This window comes from Rhinoderma darwinii, chromosome 5, assembly GCF_050947455.1.
Source record: "Rhinoderma darwinii isolate aRhiDar2 chromosome 5, aRhiDar2.hap1, whole genome shotgun sequence".
Taxonomy (NCBI): Eukaryota; Metazoa; Chordata; class Amphibia; order Anura; family Rhinodermatidae; genus Rhinoderma; species Rhinoderma darwinii.
Window position 1 is genome coordinate 143800061 of NC_134691.1, and position 23341 is coordinate 143823401.

General features: G+C 41.6%; 1 protein-coding gene across 1 annotated transcript; it reads right to left on the reverse strand.

The window, feature by feature from the left end:
* Window positions 1-3853: 3853 nt before the first annotated feature.
* On the reverse strand, window positions 3854-19753 carry LOC142652735 (speedy protein 1-A-like). Its single transcript, XM_075828406.1, has 9 exons — window positions 19635-19753; window positions 16412-16432; window positions 15322-15384; window positions 13199-13293; window positions 12607-12665; window positions 10762-10844; window positions 10382-10553; window positions 10061-10294; window positions 3854-4257 (listed from the first exon to the last, which is right to left on the reverse strand). The coding sequence occupies exons 2-8, from the start codon at window positions 16420-16422 to the stop codon at window positions 10070-10072; spliced, it is 708 nt and encodes a 235-aa protein (XP_075684521.1). The 5' UTR covers window positions 16423-16432; window positions 19635-19753; the 3' UTR covers window positions 3854-4257; window positions 10061-10069.
* Window positions 19754-23341: the final 3588 nt, after the last annotated feature.

Here is a 23341-nt window from a genome sequence, read left to right on the forward strand (position 1 = left end):
CATGTGCCCTCTTGAGCAGGGGGACCTTGCGGGCACTGCAGGATTTTAATCCATTACGGCGTAATGTGTTACCAATGGTTTTCTTGGTGACTGTGGTCCCAGCTGCCTTGAGATCATTAACAAGTTCCCCCCGTGTAGTTTTCGGCTGAGATCTCACCTTCCTCAGGATCAAGGATACCCCACGAGGTGAGATTTTGCATGGAGCCCCAGATCGATGTCGATTGACAGTCATTTTGTATGTCTTCCATTTTCTTACTATTGCACCAACAGTTGTCTCCTTCTCACCCAGCGTCTTACTTATGGTTTTGTAGCCCATTCCAGCCTTGTGCAGGTCTATGATCTTGTCCATGACATCCTTAGAAAGCTCTTTGGTCTTGCCCATGTTGTAGAGGTTAGAGTCAGACTGATTAATTGAGTCTGTGGACAGGAGTCTTTTATACAGGTGACCATGTAAGACAGCTGTCTTTAATGCAGGCACCAAGTTGATTTGGAGCGTGTAACTGGTCTGGAGGAGCTGAACTCTTAATGGTTGGTAGGGGATCAAATACTTATTTCTCAGTGCACAATGCAAATAAATATATATAATTTTGGTAATGTGATTTTCTTTTTTTTTTATTATATATAATCTATCTCTCACTGGTAAAATTAACCTAGCCTAAAAATTCTAGACTGTTCATGTCTTTGACAGTGGGCAAACTTACAAAATCAGCAAGAGATCAAATACTTATTCCCTTCACTGTAACGTGGTAAAAGACTGGGGGTATAAGGATAGTTAGGGGAATTAGTGTAAATGTGTATATAAGAAGTGTAAGTGCCTCAATTGAACATACCAGGTGGAATAATGGGGGTCGGATTATAAGAAACAGTTGAAGGAAAGCTGTTCATTGAGGCCCGCAGGTTTCATAGTCTGCATACGAAAAATCCATTGGGCCTCTTTTTGTAAAATCCTCTTATCTAATTCCCCCCCCCTGGGCGAAGGGCGTATATGCTCAATCCCCTGGAATTGGATGACGTTCGTATTGCCAGCATGGCACTCCCAAACATGCCTTGCCACTGGAGTATCCTCATTTCTGCAGATGTCCCTTATGTGGTTCCTAATCCTTCTCCTGAACTCTCTCAAAGTCTTACCAATATATTGCAGCCCACAAACACACAAAATGAGCTAGACAATTCCTCTTGTTCTACAATTGATGAACGACCTATTAACAAAAGTCCTCCCTGTAGTGTGACTATTAAAATTCTTGCGGCATAGTATGGAGTCACAAGCCTTGCATGATCCACATCTGAAGGTACCCTTAATGTCATGTGTGAGCCACGACGTAGGAGAGGTAGGTTGCAAGTGGCTGTGTACCAGGCGGTCCCTGATGTTTCTACCCCTCCTGTAAGTCACCAAAGGTTTATCACCCACCATGCTTCCAATGTCGGGGTCTGTTTTAGGAATCCCCCAATAGGCTTGTAGGGCACTAAACACCTCCTTGTTCAATGAGTCATTCATCCCTACAATGGGTATCTGCTCATCAATCGACCGTTTCCTGGGAAAAAGGAGATCACTCCTGTTGCAACTCAAAGCGTTTTGATATGACGATCTCAAGACTTTGCGAGGATAGCCTCTCCGAAGGAATCTATTTTGTAGATCTGTTGCAGCTATTCCAAAGTCTGTGATGGTAGAGCAATTCCTTCATACCCTTAGGTACTGTCCCTTGGGTATCCCCCTTTTTAATGGTACAGGGTGCCAGCTCTCCCACCTCAGAAGACTATTGGTCGCTGTGTCCTTCCTATAGATGCTAGTTTGAATACATCCTTGTTCAGTCTTGAAGATATTGATGTCAAGGAACGTCATTTTGCTGTCATGGATTTCAGAGGTGAAAAAGAGCCCCATCTCATTGACATTAAGGATGGCCATGAATTCATTGAACTGTTCCCTGGTTCCCGTCCAGAGAATCAAGACATCGTCAATGAATCTTAGCCACAGAGGAATCAATTATGTCCATTTATCCATGTCCTCATTGAACACAACCTTTCTCTCCTACCAGCCCAGATATATATATTAAATTATACTACCATAACCTTCACCCTAGATTGTTACTAACTATACCCTAATGCTTGTATATCCTAATCACCTAGCCTAACCTTAACCTAACCCTAAATCCTATCTAACAAGGCAGAATAATGGGAGTGGGGGAATTTATTATATTGTTTATCTTATGTATGTCAAATACTGTGATATTTGCAGATGTGACACTGTCTCTCCACGGTTCGCTCTCTGATAGAACAGCAGGGAAGAGACAGTGTTATATATACAGGGTGGGCCATTTATATGGATACACCTAAATAAAATGGGAATGGTTGGTGATATTAACTTCCTGTTTGTGGCACATTAGTATATGGGAGGGGGGAAACTTTTCAAGCTGGGTGTTGACCATGGCGGCCTTTTTGAAGTCGGCCATTTTGTATCCAACTTTAGTTTTTTCAATGGGAAGAGGGTCATGTGACACATCAAACTTATCGAGAATTTCACAAGAAAAACAATGGTGTGCTTGGTTTTAACGTATGATTTCGCACAGAAATGTAAATATTGTGGAAAAACTGAAAATATATGCAATATTTGATGTTTTATTCACCATTGATCACAATTTTACAACATTTTGATTATCCATGAGAATGACACTAGTAACCACACACTGACACTACCACACTTGTAACAACAAAGGAGAAAAAACATTTTATTTAAATATTAAATGTTACTAATTTTGTGGCCTTTTAATATAAAGACAGAAATAAAGCACATTATGTAGTGAAATTACATGATCTCCTTCTATATGGACCCATCACACATTTACATTCAGTTACATACATGTCTGACTGTTCACCCACAATCTCATACTGATCTCACAGAGATGGGGCGAGATATAATGGAAGGACAGAGGCTGGAGAAACATGGAAGGACAGTGTAATGCTGAGGGTAAATGGATGCGTGGCCGCTCTACGCTTATATCACATCGTCTCATATCTGCACTACCATCAATATTACACTGACTTTATTTACCTATTCGTCATGTTCTCTTAAAGCGTCTGAACAAATCCATCATTGTATTATCAGAAAAAGGATGAAATGTGGAAGGAGCTCAGAATCTGCCCAGCCACATCCTAGGTCACGGTTTTCAGGGTAACGTTCCTCATCCGTCTTTGTGTGAAATGTATTCATGACTGATGCCCTTGTGATGGTAGACGAGGGGCAGAATGACAGATCACGTTATCTTCTTCCTATAGTCATAGTCTCTTCTATGTCACCTGTAGGTCTTCATGTGGAGTAGTGTATGATGTATTATCAGGGAATGTGATTGAGAGGCCAAAATCCATGGCAGAAAGAAGCGCTGCCACATCTGAAACCACCCTGAAAGGGAACATGTAAACCAAACATGAAAAAGACACATTTTACCCTAGTTAATAAAGGAGTTCTGAACAGATAGTAATTGATGGCATATCACGACGAGGATGTGATATAAATATGTGCTCCAGACGCTGGATTTTACCATCAATTTAGTAAAATCTTCCGTTCAAGTGAATGGCACAAAGCTGTAATCCCGGGCACAGTGTACAACTATGGAGTTCATTGTTGTGGCTTCTTCAGTCAGCTGATCAGCGGTGGTGTCGGGAGTCGGACTCCCTCCGATCTGATATTGATGACCTATCCTAAGGAAGGGCCATCAATATAAATCCTCAGGGAACCCCTTTAATATTTACACAGAAACTCTTTAAATTACAGTTTACATTCACACACAGAAATAGAAGAATGACTCAGACACAGTATGGAAAGTGTAATAATGTGAAATTTATTATATGTATGTGTATGTGTTATTGTTTTTACCTCCCATCACTCACAAAGAGGGTACAGCAACACTCAGGGCAGGAAAAACCCCCAGTGGAGGAAACCTGCAGGGAAACCATGGCCGCTGTACTGCCCTTCCTCTGGGCATACTAAGGGAGGTAAACGCTATAAAATGTATGTACTGCAAGGTGTATGACTACCTAGTGACTGCATGTGACTACCTACAGTGATTGTGTGTGTCTATATGTTTGTATTGTATGTGTGTGTGTATGTTTGTGTGTTTGTATGACTATGTACATGAATGTGACGGTGTCTGTATGTGCATGCGTGTGACAATGAAAAGGATATATCTCCGGTCTTCATCCATCGAGTCTTCTAGATCTTCTTGCTGTCAGGCAGTTGTTGTCCCCATCCTGGCAGTAGTACATCTTAGTTATAAATGGAGAAATAAAGAAAGTTGTTGTACATGTCCATTATAGGAACCAAAATGTCAATGTTACCAAACACTCAGAGAGAAGCGATATGTCGATACTTTATCCAGAAACGAAGACTTGGTAGGTAAAATATTATCTGGTGCAATGTGACCGCCGCCAGTGACAACGGATACAGGGGCGTAGCTAGAGGCTCATGGGCCCCGATGCAAAAATTCTTACTGGGCCCCCCCCCCCGCAAACTTCTCATGGCCGACGGTCCGCTTTCAGCTGCATCGCTGGGTCTCCTAAGTGACCCAACAATGCAGCACTAGCAGCCGGGGGCGTCACTAAGGCTGGGTTCACACACACTATTTACGGACGTAATTCGGGCGTTTTAGCATTGAATTACGTCCGAAAATGCGGCTCAAAAGCGTCGGCAAACATCTGCCCATTCATTTGAATGGGTCTTACGATGTTCTGTGCCGACGGTCATTTTTTTTTACGCGTCGCTGTCAAAAGGCGGCGCGTAAAAAAGTGCCTGTCACTTCTTCAGACGTAAATGGAGCCGTTTTCCATGGACTCCATGGAAAACCAGCTTCAGTTACTTCCGTAATGGACGCAGCAAAAGACGCCTGCACATGCCATTACGGCTGAAATTACGGTGCTGTTTTCTCCTGAAAACAGCACAGTAATTTTAGCCGTAACGGACTCTGCCGTGTGAACATACCCTCAGGGCTTAAAATGTCCGGGAAATAGCCCCAATACATATGTGTCCGCCCCAAAAAAAGTGTGTATATGAGACAGCATAGCATATCTATAGCACTACGACCCTATAAACTATGGATAGGATTAGATACAGTGGCTGAGCAGACAGTATCACACATGATAGGATTAGATACAGTGGCTCAGAAGGCAGTATCACACATGATAGGATTAGATACACAGCTCAGCAGACAGTATCACACATGATAGGATTAGATACAGTGGCCCAGCAGACAGTATCACACATGATAGGATTAGATACAGTGGCTCAGCAGACAGTACCACACATGATAGGATTAGATACAGTGGCTCAGCAGACAGTACCACACATGATAGGATTAGATACAGTGGCTCAGCAGACAGTACCACACATGATAGGATTAGATACAGTGGCTCAGCAGACAGTATCACGCATGATAGGATTAGATACAGGGCTCAGCAGACAGTATCACACATGATAGGATTAGATACACAGCTCAGCAGACAGTATCACACATGATAGGATTAGATACAGTGGCTCAGCAGACAGTATCACACATGATCGGATTAGATATAGGGCCCAGCAGACAGTATCATACATGATTGGATTAGATACACAGCTCAGCAGACTGTATCACACATGATAGGATTAGATACAGGGCCCAGCTCGCTGACATTGCAGCTCCAGCGCTGGACCCAGGATAGGTAAGAATAATAATTTTGCTTCTTTATGTGTTACTGATTATTTTTGTGTGTTTGTGTTTTTTTTACAGGTTCGGTTATTGGACTTCGGATTCGAGGACTTCAATGACGGCGTTTTTTTTATTCTCAATAAAATGGTTAATGAGGGTTGTGTTTTTTTATTTCAATAAAATATTTTTTCTATGTGCTTGTATCTTTTTAAACTTTATTATCACCGCCTTAGTAATGGCTGCTGGCTGATTGACAACCTCCATTACTAAGGCGAGGCTTAATGTCAGCCGGTGCAGAGGCTACACTAACCCCCATTATTACCCCGGTACCCACCGCCACCAGAGGTACTGGGAAGAGCCGGGTACAAACCAGTACCCGACCATCTGTAGTGACAGGCAGGCACCGGGGTGGCCGCAGGCTGGTAGTATTAGGCTGGGGAAGGCCAAAAACAGTGGCACCTACCACCCTGGTAATGCTGCCTGCTGCTGCTGTGTTGTATCTGGCTGGTTATGAAAATTGGGGGGGACCCCACATCGTTCTTTCCAATTATTATTATTTTTTTTAAATGACATGGGGTCCCCCCCATTTTCATAACCAGCCAGATACAATAAAGTAGCAGCAGGCAGCATTACCAGGATGGAGAGGGCCACTGTTTTTGGCCTTTCCCCTCCTGATAATACCAGCCTGCGGTCACCCCAGTGGCCGACCATCACTACAGATGGTCAGGTACTGGAACGTACCCGGCTCTTCCCAGCACCCCTGGTGGCGGTGGGTATCGGGGTAATAAAGGGGGTTAGTGTTAGCCTATGCATCCGCTAACACTAAGCCCCGCCTTAGCAATGGATGCTGTCAATCAGCCGTTGGCCATTACTAAGGCGGTAGTAATATAGTTTAAAAAAAAAAACACAAAGACATAGAAAAAATATTTTATTGAAATAAAAAAAAAACCCACACAGCCCTTATTAACCATTTTATTAATAAAAAAAAAAGCTGTCATCGAAGTAGTCCTGGAATCCGCCGTAGTCCAACGGCCGAACCTGTAAGAAAACACACAAAAAATGATTAGTAACACGTGTGTTAGGGTATGTGCACACACACTAATTACGTCCTTAATTGACGGACGTATTTCGGCTGCAAGTCCCGGACCGAACACAGTGCAGGGAGCCGGGCTCCTAGCATTATACTTATGTACGACGCTAGGAGTCCCTGCCTCGCTGCCGGACAACTGTCCCGTACTGAAAACATGATTACAGTACGGGACAGTTGTCCTGCAGAGACTCCTAGCTATGATGCTAGGAGCCCGGCTCCCTGCACTGTGTTCGGTTCGGGACTTGCGGCCGAAATACGTCCGTCAATTACGGACGTAATTAGTGTCTGTGCACATACCCTAAGGATTAGATACAGGGCCCATGTGTGATACTGTCTGTGGGACCCTGTATCTAAGCCTACCACAAGGTAGGCTTAGATACAGGGTCCAGCAGACAGTAATCTTATACAGTATAAGATTACTGTGTGCTGGGGCCCTGTATCTAAACCTACAGTGTGGTAGGCTTAGATACAGGGCCCAGCAGACAGGATCACGCATGGGCCATGTATCTAAGCCTACCATGTGATTGGCTTAGATACAGGGCCCAGCAGACAGGATCACACAATCTGTGATCCTGTCTCATGGGCCCCCTAAGCCTGATACATCGTAGGCTTAGGGGTTGTGCAGTCCCTAAACATTGATGGCCTATCCACAGGATAGGCCATCAATAGCTGATGTGTCGCCCGGGACCCGCAAATCAGCTGTTTTGAAGGGGCCGCAGCACTCGTACGAGAGCTGCTTCCCCTTCATTTCACTACTTGCTCACACTGTGAATCGCCGACACCGATTCACAGTGTGACCGGAATGAAGTGACAGGAATGAAGGGGAGCAGCTCTCGTACGAGTGCTGCGGCCCCTTCAAAACAGCTGATTGGCGGGTCCCGGGAGTCGGACCCCGCCAGTCAGGGCTAACCTTACCTTCCTCTTCGGCCGCGGCGGGAGTTCTGTCGTCTCGATGCTGTGCGCGGCGGCATAGCACTGTGACGTCATGCGCTGCGCACAGCGCCTGACGTCAGGACCTCCGCTGCGATCCGGAACCAGGAAGGTAAGTAAAGTATGTTACTATAGTAACAGGGGCCCGCGGCCCGAGTTACTATAGAAACTTTTTATTGATGTGGTGCGGGGGGCCGTGGGCCCCCCTGGCTTCGGGGCCCGGTCGCAATTGCGACCGCTGCGACCCCTATAGCTACGCCAGTGAACGGATACAATGTACAGAGAACCAGTCATTGGTGTAGAATGACAGTGGATCTAGTGTTATAGCATAGAAAGTAAATCATGGAGATTGTATGTTCTGTATCATATAGTAATGACATTTAATAGATACTGATATCTCTATCATTTCTCCGTGTTTCCATTACTAGGACTGAGGATGTAATAATCTAGAATGATATTTTATTCCTACACTCTATGCATTGGTTGCTTTTGCAGGTTCTTAATGCTCCACATTGCCTATAACGGCCAGTGAGGAGGAGATCCTCTCTCCTCGTATCCTAGTCCTTGTCTAGTTCTCTTCTATATGAAGTTCTCATTAACAATTCATGTATTTCACATTACGGAGCATTCTGACAGATTAAGAAACAATTTTCATACTCTAGTAGCCATATTTATCTTAGCTCAATATATCCAGGCTAGATTTTTAGTTAGGGACAGGTTTGGTATTTAAGATTTTACTTAACCCCTTAATGACACAGCCAATTTTTTTTTCATTTCTGTTTTTTGCTACCAGCAATTCCAAAAGCCATAACTTTTTACGTTTTTTCGTCGACGCAGCCGACATAGCCGTATGAGGGCTTGTTTTTTTGTGGGACAAGTTGTAGTTTTTCATGCCACAATTTAATGTACCATATAATGTACTCGGAAACTAAATCATATATATTTGTTGGGGTGAAATGGGCAATTTTAATTTTATTTTTTTTGGTACATTACAGTTTCTTTATTTTTTTTTAGAAGTCCCCCTAGGGGACTTGATCCAGCGATCATTGGTTCGCTTGCACCATATACTGAAATACTAATGTATAGCAGTATATAGAGATTTTGACAGGCTACTATTAAACCCTACCAGAGGCAATTCTTTGCTTTTCGTTTTGGAAACGGAAAAAAAACAATTGTAGGGTTGAATTGGAAAAAAACTGTGATTCCCCCATTATTTTTTAGGTTTTGCTTTTACGGATTTCACCGAGCGGTAAAAGGACAACTAAACATTATTCTGCAGCTCAGTGCGATGACCGTGATTTTTTTTTTAAATTGTACTACTCTAAAAAAAAATATTTGCTAAGGAAATAAAGGTGTTTGTTTCACCGCATTCTGAAAGCCATTCATTTTTTGGTCGATTGAGCAGTGGTGAGGGCTATTTTTATGGGGCTGCAGTTTTTATTGGTTCCCTTTTTTAGTACATACAACTTTTTGATCACATTTTCTTACATTCTTTTTTAGTGCTAAAGTGACCAAAAAACAGTGATTTTGGTGTTTTTAATGTTTTGTTTTTATGACGTTCACCGTAGTAAATGATTTTGTATTGTAATAGTTCAGACTTTTACAGACACATCGATACCAATTCTGTTTATTTTTTACATTACATTAGAGGGAAAATGGGAAAAGGGGAGTTTTTTTAATTGTTCATTATTTTGTAATCTTTTTTTTTTTACTACTGAAGACTTTATTAAAAAAAAATGTACACTCTTTATCAGTCCCCCCAGGGGATCTTAACCACTGATCGTTAGATCGCTGGTACAATACACTGCAATACTAATGTCTAATAACTAATACTATGTCTAATGACATAATGACTAATACTAATTAGACGATTAGAAAGAGGACGGCCCCATGAAGGTTATCATAGCAGCCCAGGGGGCTAATGAAAGCCTCCAGGACTGCCTTCTTACTGCCTCTGAAAATGTACTACAATACATTAGTATTGCAGTACATTTTCAGAGGCAGTAAAAAGGCAGTCCTGGGGACTTTCATTAGCCCCCTGGGCTGCTTTGATAACCTTCATGGGGCCGTCCTCTTTCTAATGGCTTAGATGACGCGGATGCTATTGACCGCGGCATGTAAGGGGTTAAACGGCCAGGAACAGAGCGATTGCTGCTCCTGGCCATTAGTTCAGGGTGTCAGCTGTAATACACAGCTGACGCCCATAGCGTATGGAGTGAGCTCAGCTCGTGAGCCTGCTCCATACTTTATGTCCAGGTGAGCTATTACATTCAGTTGAGCGAAGGGGTTAATGGCTGCCACGTACATGTATGTGGCATGTCGTTAAGGGGCTAACACTCTTCTTCCACACCAGCTATTTACTTACCACAGATGTTTATGACTCTGCGGTGCCGGGTTCCTCCATTGTGTCTGCCTGGCAAACTTCCCTCTTGCATGGATGGAGAAGGATGGTCTCACAGAGGGAGCAGGATGGAGGGATGCTCCATGGGCCATGGATGGTGAATTCCCGCTTATCTCTCCTCAAATAGGGAACTGCCCAGCAATGATGGATCTGCCTCTCTCTTCTCCATGCCCAGTGCAAAGGGTCTTCTGCCATGATCTGGAATGAAACAGCATATAAATTAGAATGACATTATCACCGCAGAATCTTCATGATAGACTATATTTTTGTTTTATTTTTACTAACCAGATCACAGGTGGCCCGGTCCACCCAAGCTTTGTATCCCATCTGGAGGAGCAACAGGCTGCGCTTACGAAATAATCCTTTCGTCTTCTTAATCCAACGCCGTCCTAAGGCCCAGGGGTAGATCTCTCGACGAAACCGGTCTTCTTCCTCCTCATGCTGGTTGGCTAAGAATCTGGCAGAAAAAAGATAAACCAAATAAATGATGTAATATTTCAGAACAGTGTAGATCCGAGTAGTTATATAAAAAGCAGAGACCTGGAAGGAAGGGGAGACCTACTAAACGCTAGTATAAGTAAATGACATGGAGGCCTCGGTACATTCCCTACATCTCCCTTTCATATACAGGTAAATACATATTGGTTAAAATAAAAGAAACTCACAATGCTGGAAAGAAGTTCTTTCTATACTCCTTGGTACATAATCCGGCTCTCCTGAAGTACACAAGGACCATCGCCAGGAGATACTAGGGGGAGGAGAAGGACACTTAGAGGCTGGTAGTAAATTTACTTCTGAATAATATTTTATTATATATGAGGTCAATATATTCCTGTGATTACTAATAAGGAAACAATGTAACTGCACTGTATGTGGTTATATAATGTCCCCTCTTATAGATGGCAGCAGGTCTATCACAGCAGCATAAGCCCTTTTATTTAACCCCTTAAAGACGCAGGCAGTTTTGTTCTTAAGGACGCAGCTTTTGTTTTCATCGTTCCTTCATCTGTGAATTTTGAAAGCCATAACTTTTTTACTTTTCCATCGACATACCACCATAGCCCTGTTTTTTGCACGACGATTTGTATTTTTAATGGCATCATTTTGGGGTACATATAACGCTAACAAAAAAAAATTGGGGGTGCTGTTTAAATAAAAATAAAAGGTTTTATGCCATTCACTGGGTGATAGACATAACATTAAATTTATTCTGCAGATTCGTAATTTTTGTAGTTTATTTTATACTACTTTTGCAAAAATTAAACACTTTGCTGCTGCTTTCCAAGGTCCATAATAATTGTATTTTTCCATCAACAGGGCTGTGTGAGGGCGTGTTTTTAGCGGGATGGTTTGTAGCATTGGTGACATTTTAGGGCACGTGTGACTTTTCAATCACTTTTTATTCCTCTTATTGGAGAGCAGGATAAGCAAAAAACAGGAATTCTGCCATTGGTTGTAAGTTGTTTTTTTTTACGCCGTTCACTGTGCAACACAGATAACATGACAATTTTATAGTTTGAAGAAAACTAAAAAAGATAAAAGACACAGCGCCTCATTGTGCAAGTCACCTAGTAGCAGCGAGGTGCAGGATACAGGTATAGTTGTGCTCACTTAAGCAGGTTGTGCAAGCAAAAGTCACAACCCTGGTGTGTGCAAAAGCAGATTCTGACCGGCAGCCACAGCGCGCCCCGTGCTGGTAGCAGGAGCAAGGGGCAGGAAAATCGGAAACCTCTATAACAGCGCTGCTGACTAGAAATGAGACGGTAGTAGTATTGAATATTTATTTATTGTCGCCCACAATAGCCACAATAAATATTCAATACTACTGTCTCATTTCTAGTCAGCAGCGCTGTTATTCCAATTCTCTTACACTTTGCTGCTTCTTCAAATTTTATAGTTGACAAAACCAAATGTGGAGGTTTTTTAACTTTTTTGCCATAAAAAGACATTATGTACAGAAAATAGTGTTTATTTACTTGGGATTTTTAGTTTTTTCTCTTTATTGATCTTTTTACGCATTTCTAGTAATGCCACTATTGGACTTGACCAGGTCATTGTTTGACCGCATTTATAATGCACTGCAATACTTCAGTATAACAGTATATTATGCCTGACAGTGAAAACTGACAGTGATCCTATTAGGCCCGTACTCTGGTAAGGTCTAATAACAGTACTTAGATATCAGACCTAAAGAGTTTAATGGAAACCCAACGGCACCCCACGACAACTCCCCTGTCTAACCGCTTAAACGCTGTGGCATCTAAGGGGTAAAAGGCAAGAACCGCAGCTAGTGCCGATCCCGGCCGTTGCAGCAAGTTTTTAGCATATGTTACAGCTGACACCCTCTGCTACATTGCAGGTTTAGATCCCGGACCCCTCCTTATTGTGCTGTGCATTACCTACCAGCTGCCAGTGCCATAAATGTGTGGCACAAGATGGGAAGGGGTTAATTATGGTGGATATTGTGTAATGTGGCAGATTTTCTGTTTCTTCTCTCACTGTTATATTACCTTGTCCGAGATCTTCAAGCAGCTGTCCCTGGCAAGAAACAGCCTGATGTGTTTATCCTCTAGAAAAAGAACAGAAATATCATAATTTCAATTTGATCTATTTACTCAGTAAATTTCATGATATTAGATGGAAATACAGAAAAGTAATAAAATATTAATCCTCTGGGACATAACATTGAAATAAGCAGCAGAGGAGGACAGTGAACCAGTTCTGTATTTCTACAGTAGCTTTCCTAGAAAACATAGAGATCACAAGTGGTGACTGTCACAGAGACGGGTGATATGTCATTTATCTACGTTCATGAGGGGTTATAGATAATAGGGCTTGGATATATAGTCCTGCTTAGAATGAATGATAGAGAAGACAGTAAAGTGTCAATAGATGGCAGGTCTGATTGTTACATTAGAGGTGTGACCCAAGGCACAACCTGGGTATAAACGTCTGTGGGGGGTGAAGACACTAAAAACACCAAATAGTTCTCATATATGAAATAATATAAATACATAATGGAGGAGGACGGCTTCATGTGATTAAGTTGGATAGTGTGTACATGGTTCAAGGCTGGAACCACTGGAGAGCAATGAGTCTTACCAAGGAGTCTGAAGAAAGCAGCCATCTCCTCCTGCTGCTGGGTCAGGTCGTTCTTCCTCCTCTTCTGGGTCTCTTCGGCGGCAGCAGATGGTGAACTGTGGTAGAAGTGTAAAATATCACATTAATAACAGTCCAATGTTAAAAATCAGAATAGAAGCCATGATGCATGTGTGAACAGAGCCGTACCTAGAGTTTTAGAATAATCCATTTATAATGTTATAAATGTTTTGACATGTTATCGTAAAGGTTTTTTTCTCATGAACACATCTACTTTTTAAAAGGAAGCTGGTGGTTCCTCTTACCCGTGCTGTTCTCACCAGGGAAGACATTTCTGGCTGTACATGTCCCCTGTAGCATACGCTTGCCGTTGTAATGAATGACTAATAATGTAATTCATGGACATAGGGCCTCTACATTACGCCTCTTAGAAGGGAGTCTCATGTGGGAGAACCCCTCTATGACTTCTAAACTTCTGAATATGGCATAAAGAAGGGTTGTCTTTATGAGACAAATCCCTTAAAAGGCTATGTACACCTTTGAGGGCATTTTTGTTTCTTTAATAAATAGATTAGTCAGTCTGATAAGTGGGACTTTGTAAATAGTTTTTATTAAAAATTAGTTTTACTTTTGGAAATACAGCAGTTCTGTATTCTCTATACAGAACAGCTGTATAGATCGCTTTAAACTGAATCCGTCAGTCCCGCGGACGTGACGGGTTCAGTGTTGGTGGATCCACCTGTAATCGATCACAGTTCTTAGATGTGATCGAGTACAGGTGGATCCTGCGTGTTAAAGACAAGCAGGACCCGCTGACACTGAACCTGTCACGTCCATGGGAATGCCCTCAAAGATGTACATAGCCTTTAAAGATTTGTCCCCTCTTCATAAAGAGCCACCCCAGTAGAAATTGGTTGCAAGGCTCATGCCACCCCTCCGTGATTGTGTGTCTAATTGGCATTGATATAGCACTCTGGGCGTTGTGCACTCATATGGGGCTATGGGTCTCTTTCTTTCATATACGTTGTACAATACCATATAGAATGTATTAGGCGCTAGGCACGTGCAGCTTTCTACTTTTGCTTTCTGCAGATGTTTTGGTGAACATGGTTCTAGGTGGATAACGCTTGAATTTTATTTTATTTTATTTCTTACTTATTTTTATCTCTATCTTGCTGTGACACTACAGCATATAAGATGTGTTGTATGATTTTCTCTTTATAATATAATCAGACTTTTGTTCTGGCCGACGTCGTATTGTTATTCTTTTGTAGGCCACTTATATGCATCGAATTGTCCATGCTTGTATTACATTTCCTTTTTTCATTTTGTCTTTCTATGAAATTGTCAATAAAAATTTTATATTGAAAAAAGAGCCACCCCCAGTGACCAGCCACACGTGTCAGTAAATGGGAGCCCATGTGTAGCGTCCATGGCCGCGGGCCGTCGGTTATACTCACCTCCCAATGCCCGCAGCCATGGATCCATGAGCGCTGGTCCCCATCACCTTCCTAGGAGATGCCAGCGCTCACTTCCGCTCCGTTCTGCTGTGTCCCTTAAAGGGCCAGCGCGCGCACAGAGGAAATCATCATCAACTGCCATGATTTCCTGGTCTATAAGAAGGGCCCAGGCCTTCTGATCCTTGCCTGAGCATTGTTAGTCTATTCCAGTCTGTCTTGCAAATGGTCCCTTAGTGTTTCCCCGTTCCAGTTGTTACCCGTGCCCTGTTAACCGTTCCTGTATCCCGTATTGTTCTTGTTCCTGTGCCTACCAGTGTTGGAGTCGTGTCTACTGCACCTGCTTTCGTTTGACACGTCCAATGTCTTCTGCCACGACAAGTGTCTTATGCCATGTCCAGTGTCTTCTGCCACGTCCAGTGTCTTCTGCTACATCGGATACTGCCCGCCACGTCCGGCGCTAGCTGCCGCACCGGCCTCCATCCGTGCTGAAGCCACAGCCACCGTCTGGACTAGTTCAGGTACCCAAGCATTGCTATCTGCTATTGACTTTCGTGTAGACTGTGACCTGGTCAGCTGCCTCCCCGCTACGGTGGAGCGGCCTAGTGGGTCCACATACCTTGTGACCGTGACACCATGTAATACATTGTTGTGTTGTCTTCCACTTACGTCTCTTCTTCATAAAGAGCGATGAGTTCTCTCTTCCTCTTCCGGGCGGTCTCTCCTGGAAGTCTTAAAGAGAAGGAAATATTTTCATGAATATGTGAGAATATGACTCTTTGTAAAGAAGATTGATATATGTGTATTTTTATACTAAAAGCTGCCGCTACCTAAGGGCATGGTCACACGTGGCGTATCTCTGCAGACACTGTCCGCATCAGTGCCGCACATAATCAGATTCCTTTGCACCTTTGCCTAAAATGTGCAGTAAATTGCTGCGGATTAGTCGTTGCAGATTAAGGTGAAGAGTTCATCCTGCTCTCTTTTAAAACATTCCTTCTCAGTCCGGCTATAGACCTCGAAACACATAGGTCCAGCCAGAATGATTAAATATCCTGTTCGTAAAAGAAATCCGCAACGCAACACACATAACATCTGCAGATTTCATTGCGTAATTTTGCAATTCCATTGAAGTCAATGGAGAAATTCCGGCACAAGTACGCTTCAAGTCCGCAACAGCCAGTGTATCTGCGGACACCAAATTCCGCACCCCAGCCTGTGGTCCGCAGCGGTGTCTTCCGCAACGTCTGCACAAAGATAACTAAAAAGGTGTGTAAAACAATGGACAGACTATCTGCTGCGGATTTCCAGTACGGACTGTCCGCAGCGGAATTACACAGCAATTCCGCCACGTGTGAACATGCTCTTATACTAAAGCCCAGACCCCTCCTGAATGCCCTAAACTAAAGATATTATACATTCCAATAAACCGGGGACATTATGTGACTACAATTTAAATACAGATGAATTCATGTCTATTTTAACATTTGTAAATGCTTCAGCCCTAATGACGCTACTATGACGTCCTTAATCCATAATAGGGGATATGGAAAGGGGTCACTCTGATAGGACAAACACTTTATAGTTTACCTGACAATTATAACTAAATTGATCCTGTTTATAACATAAGATAGAAATGCTGCACTTGTATCTGCTATGGTGGATCACAGTCCAGTCACTACAGACCCTGTCACATCTGTATATGTCCTGTCCCTCCCTATATAGTAACTGAATCACTACAATATACTTCATAGCTTACCTGGAGCTCATGTCGTCTCTTCTAATCAGAAACAAATACACAAAAAAAATGTTAATAAAAATCTTCCATTCAAATACAACACATATAATGCATGAAAAATAATGACAGGAGCGCTCCACTGACATATAATGGTAATGGTGTCGTCACCTATATGTGTATACTATACATATTACATACAGAGTAATAATAACAGGAGCGCTCCACCGAGATATAATAGTAATGGTGTCGTCACCTATATGTGTATACTATACATATTACATACAGAGTAATAATAACAGGAGCGCTCCACCGAGATATAATAGTAATGGTGACGTCACCTATATGTGTATACTATACATATTACATACAGAATAATAATGACAGGAGCGCTCCACCGAGATATAATAGTAATGGTGACGTCACCTATATGTGTATACTATACATATTACATACAGAGTAATAATAACAGGAGCGCTCCACCGAGATATAATAGTAATGGTGACGTCACCTATATGTGTATACTATACATATTACATACAGAATAATAATGACAGGAGCGGTCCACTGACATATAATAGTAATGGTGACGTCACCTATATGTGTATACTATACATATTACATACAGAATAATAATGACAGGAGCGCTCCACTGAGATATAATGGTAATGGTGATGTCACCTATATGCGTATACTATACATATTACATACAGAATAATAATGGCAGGAGCGCTCCACTGACATATAATGGTAATGGTGACGTCACCTAAATGTGTATACTATACATATTACATACAGAATAATAATGACAGCAGCGGTCCACTGACATATAATGGTAATGGTGACGTCACCTAAATGTGTATACTATACATATTACATACACAGTAATAATGGCAGGAGCGCTCCACTGAAATATAATGGTAATAGTGAGGTCACCTATATGTGTATACTATACATACTACATACAGAATAATAATGACAGGAGCGCTCCACTGAGATATAATGGTAATGGTGATGTCACCTATATGTGTATACTATACATATTACATACAGAGTAATAATGACAAGAGTGCTCCACCGAGATATAATGGTAATTGTGACGTCACCTATATGTGTATACTATACATATTACATAGAGAATAATAATGACAGGAGCGCTCCACCGAGATATAATGGTAATGGTGACGTCACCTATATGTGTATACTATACATATTACATACAGAATAATAATGACAGGAGCGCTCCACCGAGATATACTGGTAATGGTGACGTCACCTATATGTGTATACTATACATACTACATACAGAATAATATTGTTAGGAGCGCTCCACTGAGATATAATGGTAATGGTGACGTCACCTATATGTGTATTCTATACATATTACCTACAGAATAATAATGACAGGAGCGCTCCACTGAGATATAATGGTAATGGTGACGTCACCTATATGTGTATACTATACATATTACATACAGAATAATAATGACAGGAGCGCTCCACTGAGATATAATGGTAATGGTGACGTCACCTATATGTGTATACTATACATATTACATACAGAATAATATTGTTAGGAGCGCTCCACTGAGATATAATGGTAATGGTGACGTCACCTATATGTGTATACTATACATATTACATACAGAATAATAATGACAGGAGCGCTCCACTGAGATATAATGGTAATAGTGAGGTTACCTATATGTGTACACTATACATATTACATACAGAATATTAATAACAGGAGCACCCCACTGAGATATAATGGTAATAGTGAGGTCACCTATATGTGTATACTATACATATTACATACAGAATAATAATGACAGGAGCGCTCCACTGAGATATAATGGTAATGGTGACGTCACTTATATGTGTATACTATACATATTACATACAGAATAATAATAGCAATAGCGCTCCACTGAGATATATTGGTAATAGTGACGTTACCTATATGTGTATACTATACATATTACATACAGAATATTAATGACAGGAGCGCTCCACTGATATATAATGGTAAGGGTATGTGCACACACACTAACTACGTCCGTAATTGACGGACGTATTTCGGCCGCAAGTCCAGGACCGAACACAGTGCAGGGAGCCGGGCTCCTAGCATCATACTTATGTACGACGCTAGGAGTCCCTGCCTTGCTGCAGGACAACTGTCCCGTACTGTAATCATGATTATACTACGGGACAGTTGTCCTGCAGCAAGGCAGGGACTCCTAGCGTCGTACATAAGTATGATGCTAGGAGCCCGGCTCCTTGCACTGTGTTCGGTCCGGGACTTGCGGCCGAAATACGTCCGTCAATTACGGACGTAATTAGTGTGTGTGCACATACCCTAATAGTGACAATACCTATATGTGTACACTATACATATTACATACAGAATATTAATGACAGGAGCGCTCCACTGATATATAATGGTAATAGTGACAATACCTATATGTGTACACTATACATATTACATACAGAATAATAATGACCATGCATTTGTTGTTAGTATGGATAAGCTTTTATTTTTATGTTTTTTACATTTATTACAAATGGTTTTTTCAGTTTTTAGGAGTGTTCTTATATCATTATTACAGAAATGTTACTCTTATCACTAGGCCCAATAAGATGTTCTCACAAGACACACTTAATACTATGTGATACTATGTGACTTTATAACTAGTTGTCTTCTGCCACCACTACAGTCCTGGTACAGATTCTTACCAATAACCATAGAATAATAGATATATTAACACCTCAAATCCTTGTTGTCAGGTTGTAATATTGCAGTATATTGAGACATCACTCAAGTTTATCTAGCCTTATCTATAGTAAGTTCCTCCATATTTATTTCTAGTCAGCCAAGTTCCTCCATATTTATTTCTAGTCACCCAAGTTTCTCCAGCTTTATCTATTGTAACCCATTTTCCTCCATATTTATTTCTGGTCACCCAAGTGCTTCCATTTTATTTCTGGTCACTCAAGTTCCTCCATATTTAATAATAGTCACCCAAGTTTCTTTATATTTTTTCCTAGTCACCCAAGTTCCTCCATATTTATTCCTAGTCACCCAAGTTTCTACATATTTATTCCTAGTCACCCAAGTTTCTACATATTTTGGCTATTTTGGTTAAAGCCATTGGTCAGTATCAGTTTTCTAACAATATGGAGGGACCAACTGTCGCTATCTGGGATGACATAATTCAGCAATTCCATTTATCAGATTAGGGAATTTTACCTTTCTGGTCCTGCAGTTGGCGGTAAATCTCCCAACGCGCTGATGTAGATCCGGGTCTCAGTAGAAATAAACGTTATAAGTCGCTTTGTAGCAATAAAAAGGAGCCTGTCCTATCTCTATAAAGAGCGTTCGCAGACTGGCACCAACTGATGGTTTTTTTCCTACTTTAGATTCAAATCCTGTGTTTCTATTGGTTGTTGTTTGTGGCACCTGCCATGATGATTCATACAGCAGAAAATTTAAAGGGCAATCACATTTTTATAACGTTGTGCTACATTTTAATATATTATTTTTTAAATGACTGCTTAAAACTTTAAGTTATTGTTATATTTATTATCCATATTTCATGTAGGACCATTTGTGGATGCTGGCATGTTGTTTGCTTGGGTTAAGTACAATTTGTTTATAGTATTGATATAATAAGACCATATTCACACATGATAGTTTCCGTGCGTTTTCCCCGCAGCCTCTAAATGTTACATTGTAGTGAATAGAATACTACGGGGCAGATTTACTGATGGCGGCTTATCTTCAGACAGCTAAGAATTAGACTAGGTGCACCAAATTTATCACAGTGGCTCATGCTGGGTGATAACTTTGGTGCACGTTCAGACACTTCTGTCAACTTTATACCACCTTTTTAACCCCTTAACGACCAGGCCTATTTTGGCTTCAATGACTAAGCGTTCGTTTTTATTTTTCTCATCTTCACGTTCCAAGAGTTATAACTTTTTTATTTTTCCGTCTACATAGGCGTATGAGGGCTTGTTTTTTGCAGGACGAATTGTGTTTTTCAATGGCTCCATTTTTTGTTGCATATATTATATTGATTAACTTTTATTAACTTTTTTGTGGGGAGGGAAGTGAAAAAAAAACCCTATTCCTGTATAGTTTTACGCATTTTAAATTTACGCCGTTCACTATGCGGCATAAATAACATGTTACCTTTATTCTATGTGTCAGTACGATTACGACGATACCACATATGTAGGTGTTTTATGTTTTACTACGTTTGCACAATAAGAAACCTTTTAAACAAAAATAATAAATTTTTGCATAACTGCATTCCAAGAGCCGAAACTTTATTATTTTTCCGTTAATATCGCCATATCAGGGCTTGTTTTTTGTGGGACAAGGTGTAGTTTTTATCGCCACTATTTTAGGGTGCATGGGAGTTATTGATTAACTTTTATTATATTTTTTTGGTGGGGGAATGGAGAAAAAAGTAATTTTGCCTTTGTTTTTTTTTTATGTTTGGCGTTTACTATACAATTGAATTAATGTGTTAACTTTATTCTTCATGTCGTTATGATCGCGGCGATTCCATATACGTTTACTTTTCATGTCTTTTTTTACACTTTTATTAAATAAAACCAATGTTTATGGAAAAAAATGGTTTTAGTTTAATTTTACTGTTCAAGTTTTTTTAATTTTTTCAACAACTTTATTTAACTGTTTTTAATTATTTTTTGAAGTCCCACTAGGGGTCTTCACCATGCGATCTTCTGATCGCAGATATATTGCTTTGGTATACTTAGTATACTAAAGCATTATTGCCTGTCAGTGTAAAACTGAGAGGCAATATATTAGGCCATGTTTCTAGCTTGGCGTAATAGGCATAAAGCAGGGCAGGACTGGAGGCCGTTGTTAGGCCCCCGGCTGCCATGGCAAGCCGGCGGCGGCCGGCGATCGCGTTCACGGGGCCGGCGACGGGTGATAGAGGGAGCTCCCTCCCTCTGTCAAAAGATTTAAATGCCGCCATCACTATAGACCACGAAATTTAATGGGTCAAACAGCTGATATTGAAGGTTTCTTCAATCTCAGCTGTTGCAGTGGGAGGCAGGCTGACAGTCACAGTTGGACTTCTGCGATCACGATCCCGTACATGCACGTGGGAATGAGCAAACAGGCCGCCATTCGCCCACGTACATAGTTACATAGTTAGTACGGTTGAAAAAAGACACATGTCCATCAAGTACAACCAAGGGATGGGAAAAAGGGAAGGGAAAATTTTTTACACACTCACATAGGAGCAGATGTTTTTTTGTTCTAGGAAATTATCTAAGCCTTTTTTAAAGCCATCTACTGTCCCTGCTGTGACGGCTCCTGCGGTAGGCTATTCCATAGATTCACAGTTCTCACAGTAAAGAAGGCTTGTCGCCTCTGCAGCTTGAACCTTTTTTTCTCCAGAAGGAGCGAGTGCCCCCTTGTTTTTTGAAGGGGTTTTACGTGGACCAGGATTTCACCATATGTTTTGTATGTGCCATTCATATATTTATATAAGTTAATCATGTCATCCGTTAGTCATCTCATTTCAAGGCTAAACAGGTTTAATTCTTTTAATCTTTCCTCATAACTTAGATTCTCCATGCCCCTTATTAGCTTCGTTGCTCTTCTTTGTATTTTTTCTAACTCCAGGGCATCCTTTCTATGAACTGGAGCCCAGAACTGAACTGCATATTCTAGATGAGGCCTCACTAATGCTTTGTAAAGTGATAATATTATAACCCTGTCCTGCGACTCCGCCAATATGTGGTGCCCAGCTTGTGCACCATGAAAATACATCTCTCTAATTATTATGCTGTGTTTTCCCGTTTTAGAAATACCCTACACATGGCCCTAATCTTTTGCCTGGACGTTCAACCAGGCTCAGGAGTGAAAGGGTGCCATGTAAAATTGAGGCCTAATTTGGCGACTTACACAGTATTGGTTCACAATTGCAGAGGCTACGATGTGAAATAATAAAAGAAACCCCTGACAAGTGACCCCATTTTTTGAAACTGCACCCCTCAAGGCATTTATTAAGGGGTGTAGTGAGCATTTTCACTCCACAGGTCTTTTCCATAAATGATTGCACTGCGGAAGGTGCAAAGTAAAAATAATTTTTTTCCCTAAATATGCCATTTCAGTGGCAAATATGTCGTGCCCAGCTTGTGCCACTGGAGACACACACCCCAAAAATTGTTAAAAGGGTTCTCCCGGGTATGGCGATGCAATATATGTGGAAGTAAACAGCTGTTTGGGCACGCTGTAGGGTTCAGAAGGGAGGTAGCATCAATTGGCTTTTGGAGCGTGGATTTTGCTTGGTGGTAGTTTTGTTTGGAGTCTCACTGGTATTTCAGTTTATAGTGTGGGGGTCAGTGGCGTAGCTATAGGGGTCGCAGCGGTCGCAACTGCGACCGGGCCCTGTAGCTAGGGGGGCCCGCAGGCCCCCCTCACCACACTAGCGCTGCAATGATTGCTCTACATTGCTGGGTCCCTGCTGTGGTACAAAAGAGACCCAGTAATGTAGCTTAAAGCATTGGCGGCAGCTCAGCTGTCAGAGAGTCATTGCGTGGAGGGGGAACAAGAGGGTGGAAAATGAATGATAGATGAATCCACTCATCTTATGAGACCCAGGCCCGCCCACTGTACTGTCCGCCCAATCAGCTCACTTCTTGCTGTTTCCCTCTTCCTCGTGACCTGTTCAGAGAGAAAGGAATGGCTACAGCAAGAAGATGGTGTGCGTGTCTGCTGCTCCCCTGCAGTACGAGCTGCTGACCCCACAGCCGATGTAGGTAGCAACTAGTAATCCAGCTCTTAACCCCTTCACTGTGTGTATGTATGTCTGTCATGCTGAGCAGTCACACCTCAGGGCTGACCGTTTAGCATAACAGACAAAGTATCTATCTATCTATCTATCTATCTATCTATCTATCTATCTATCT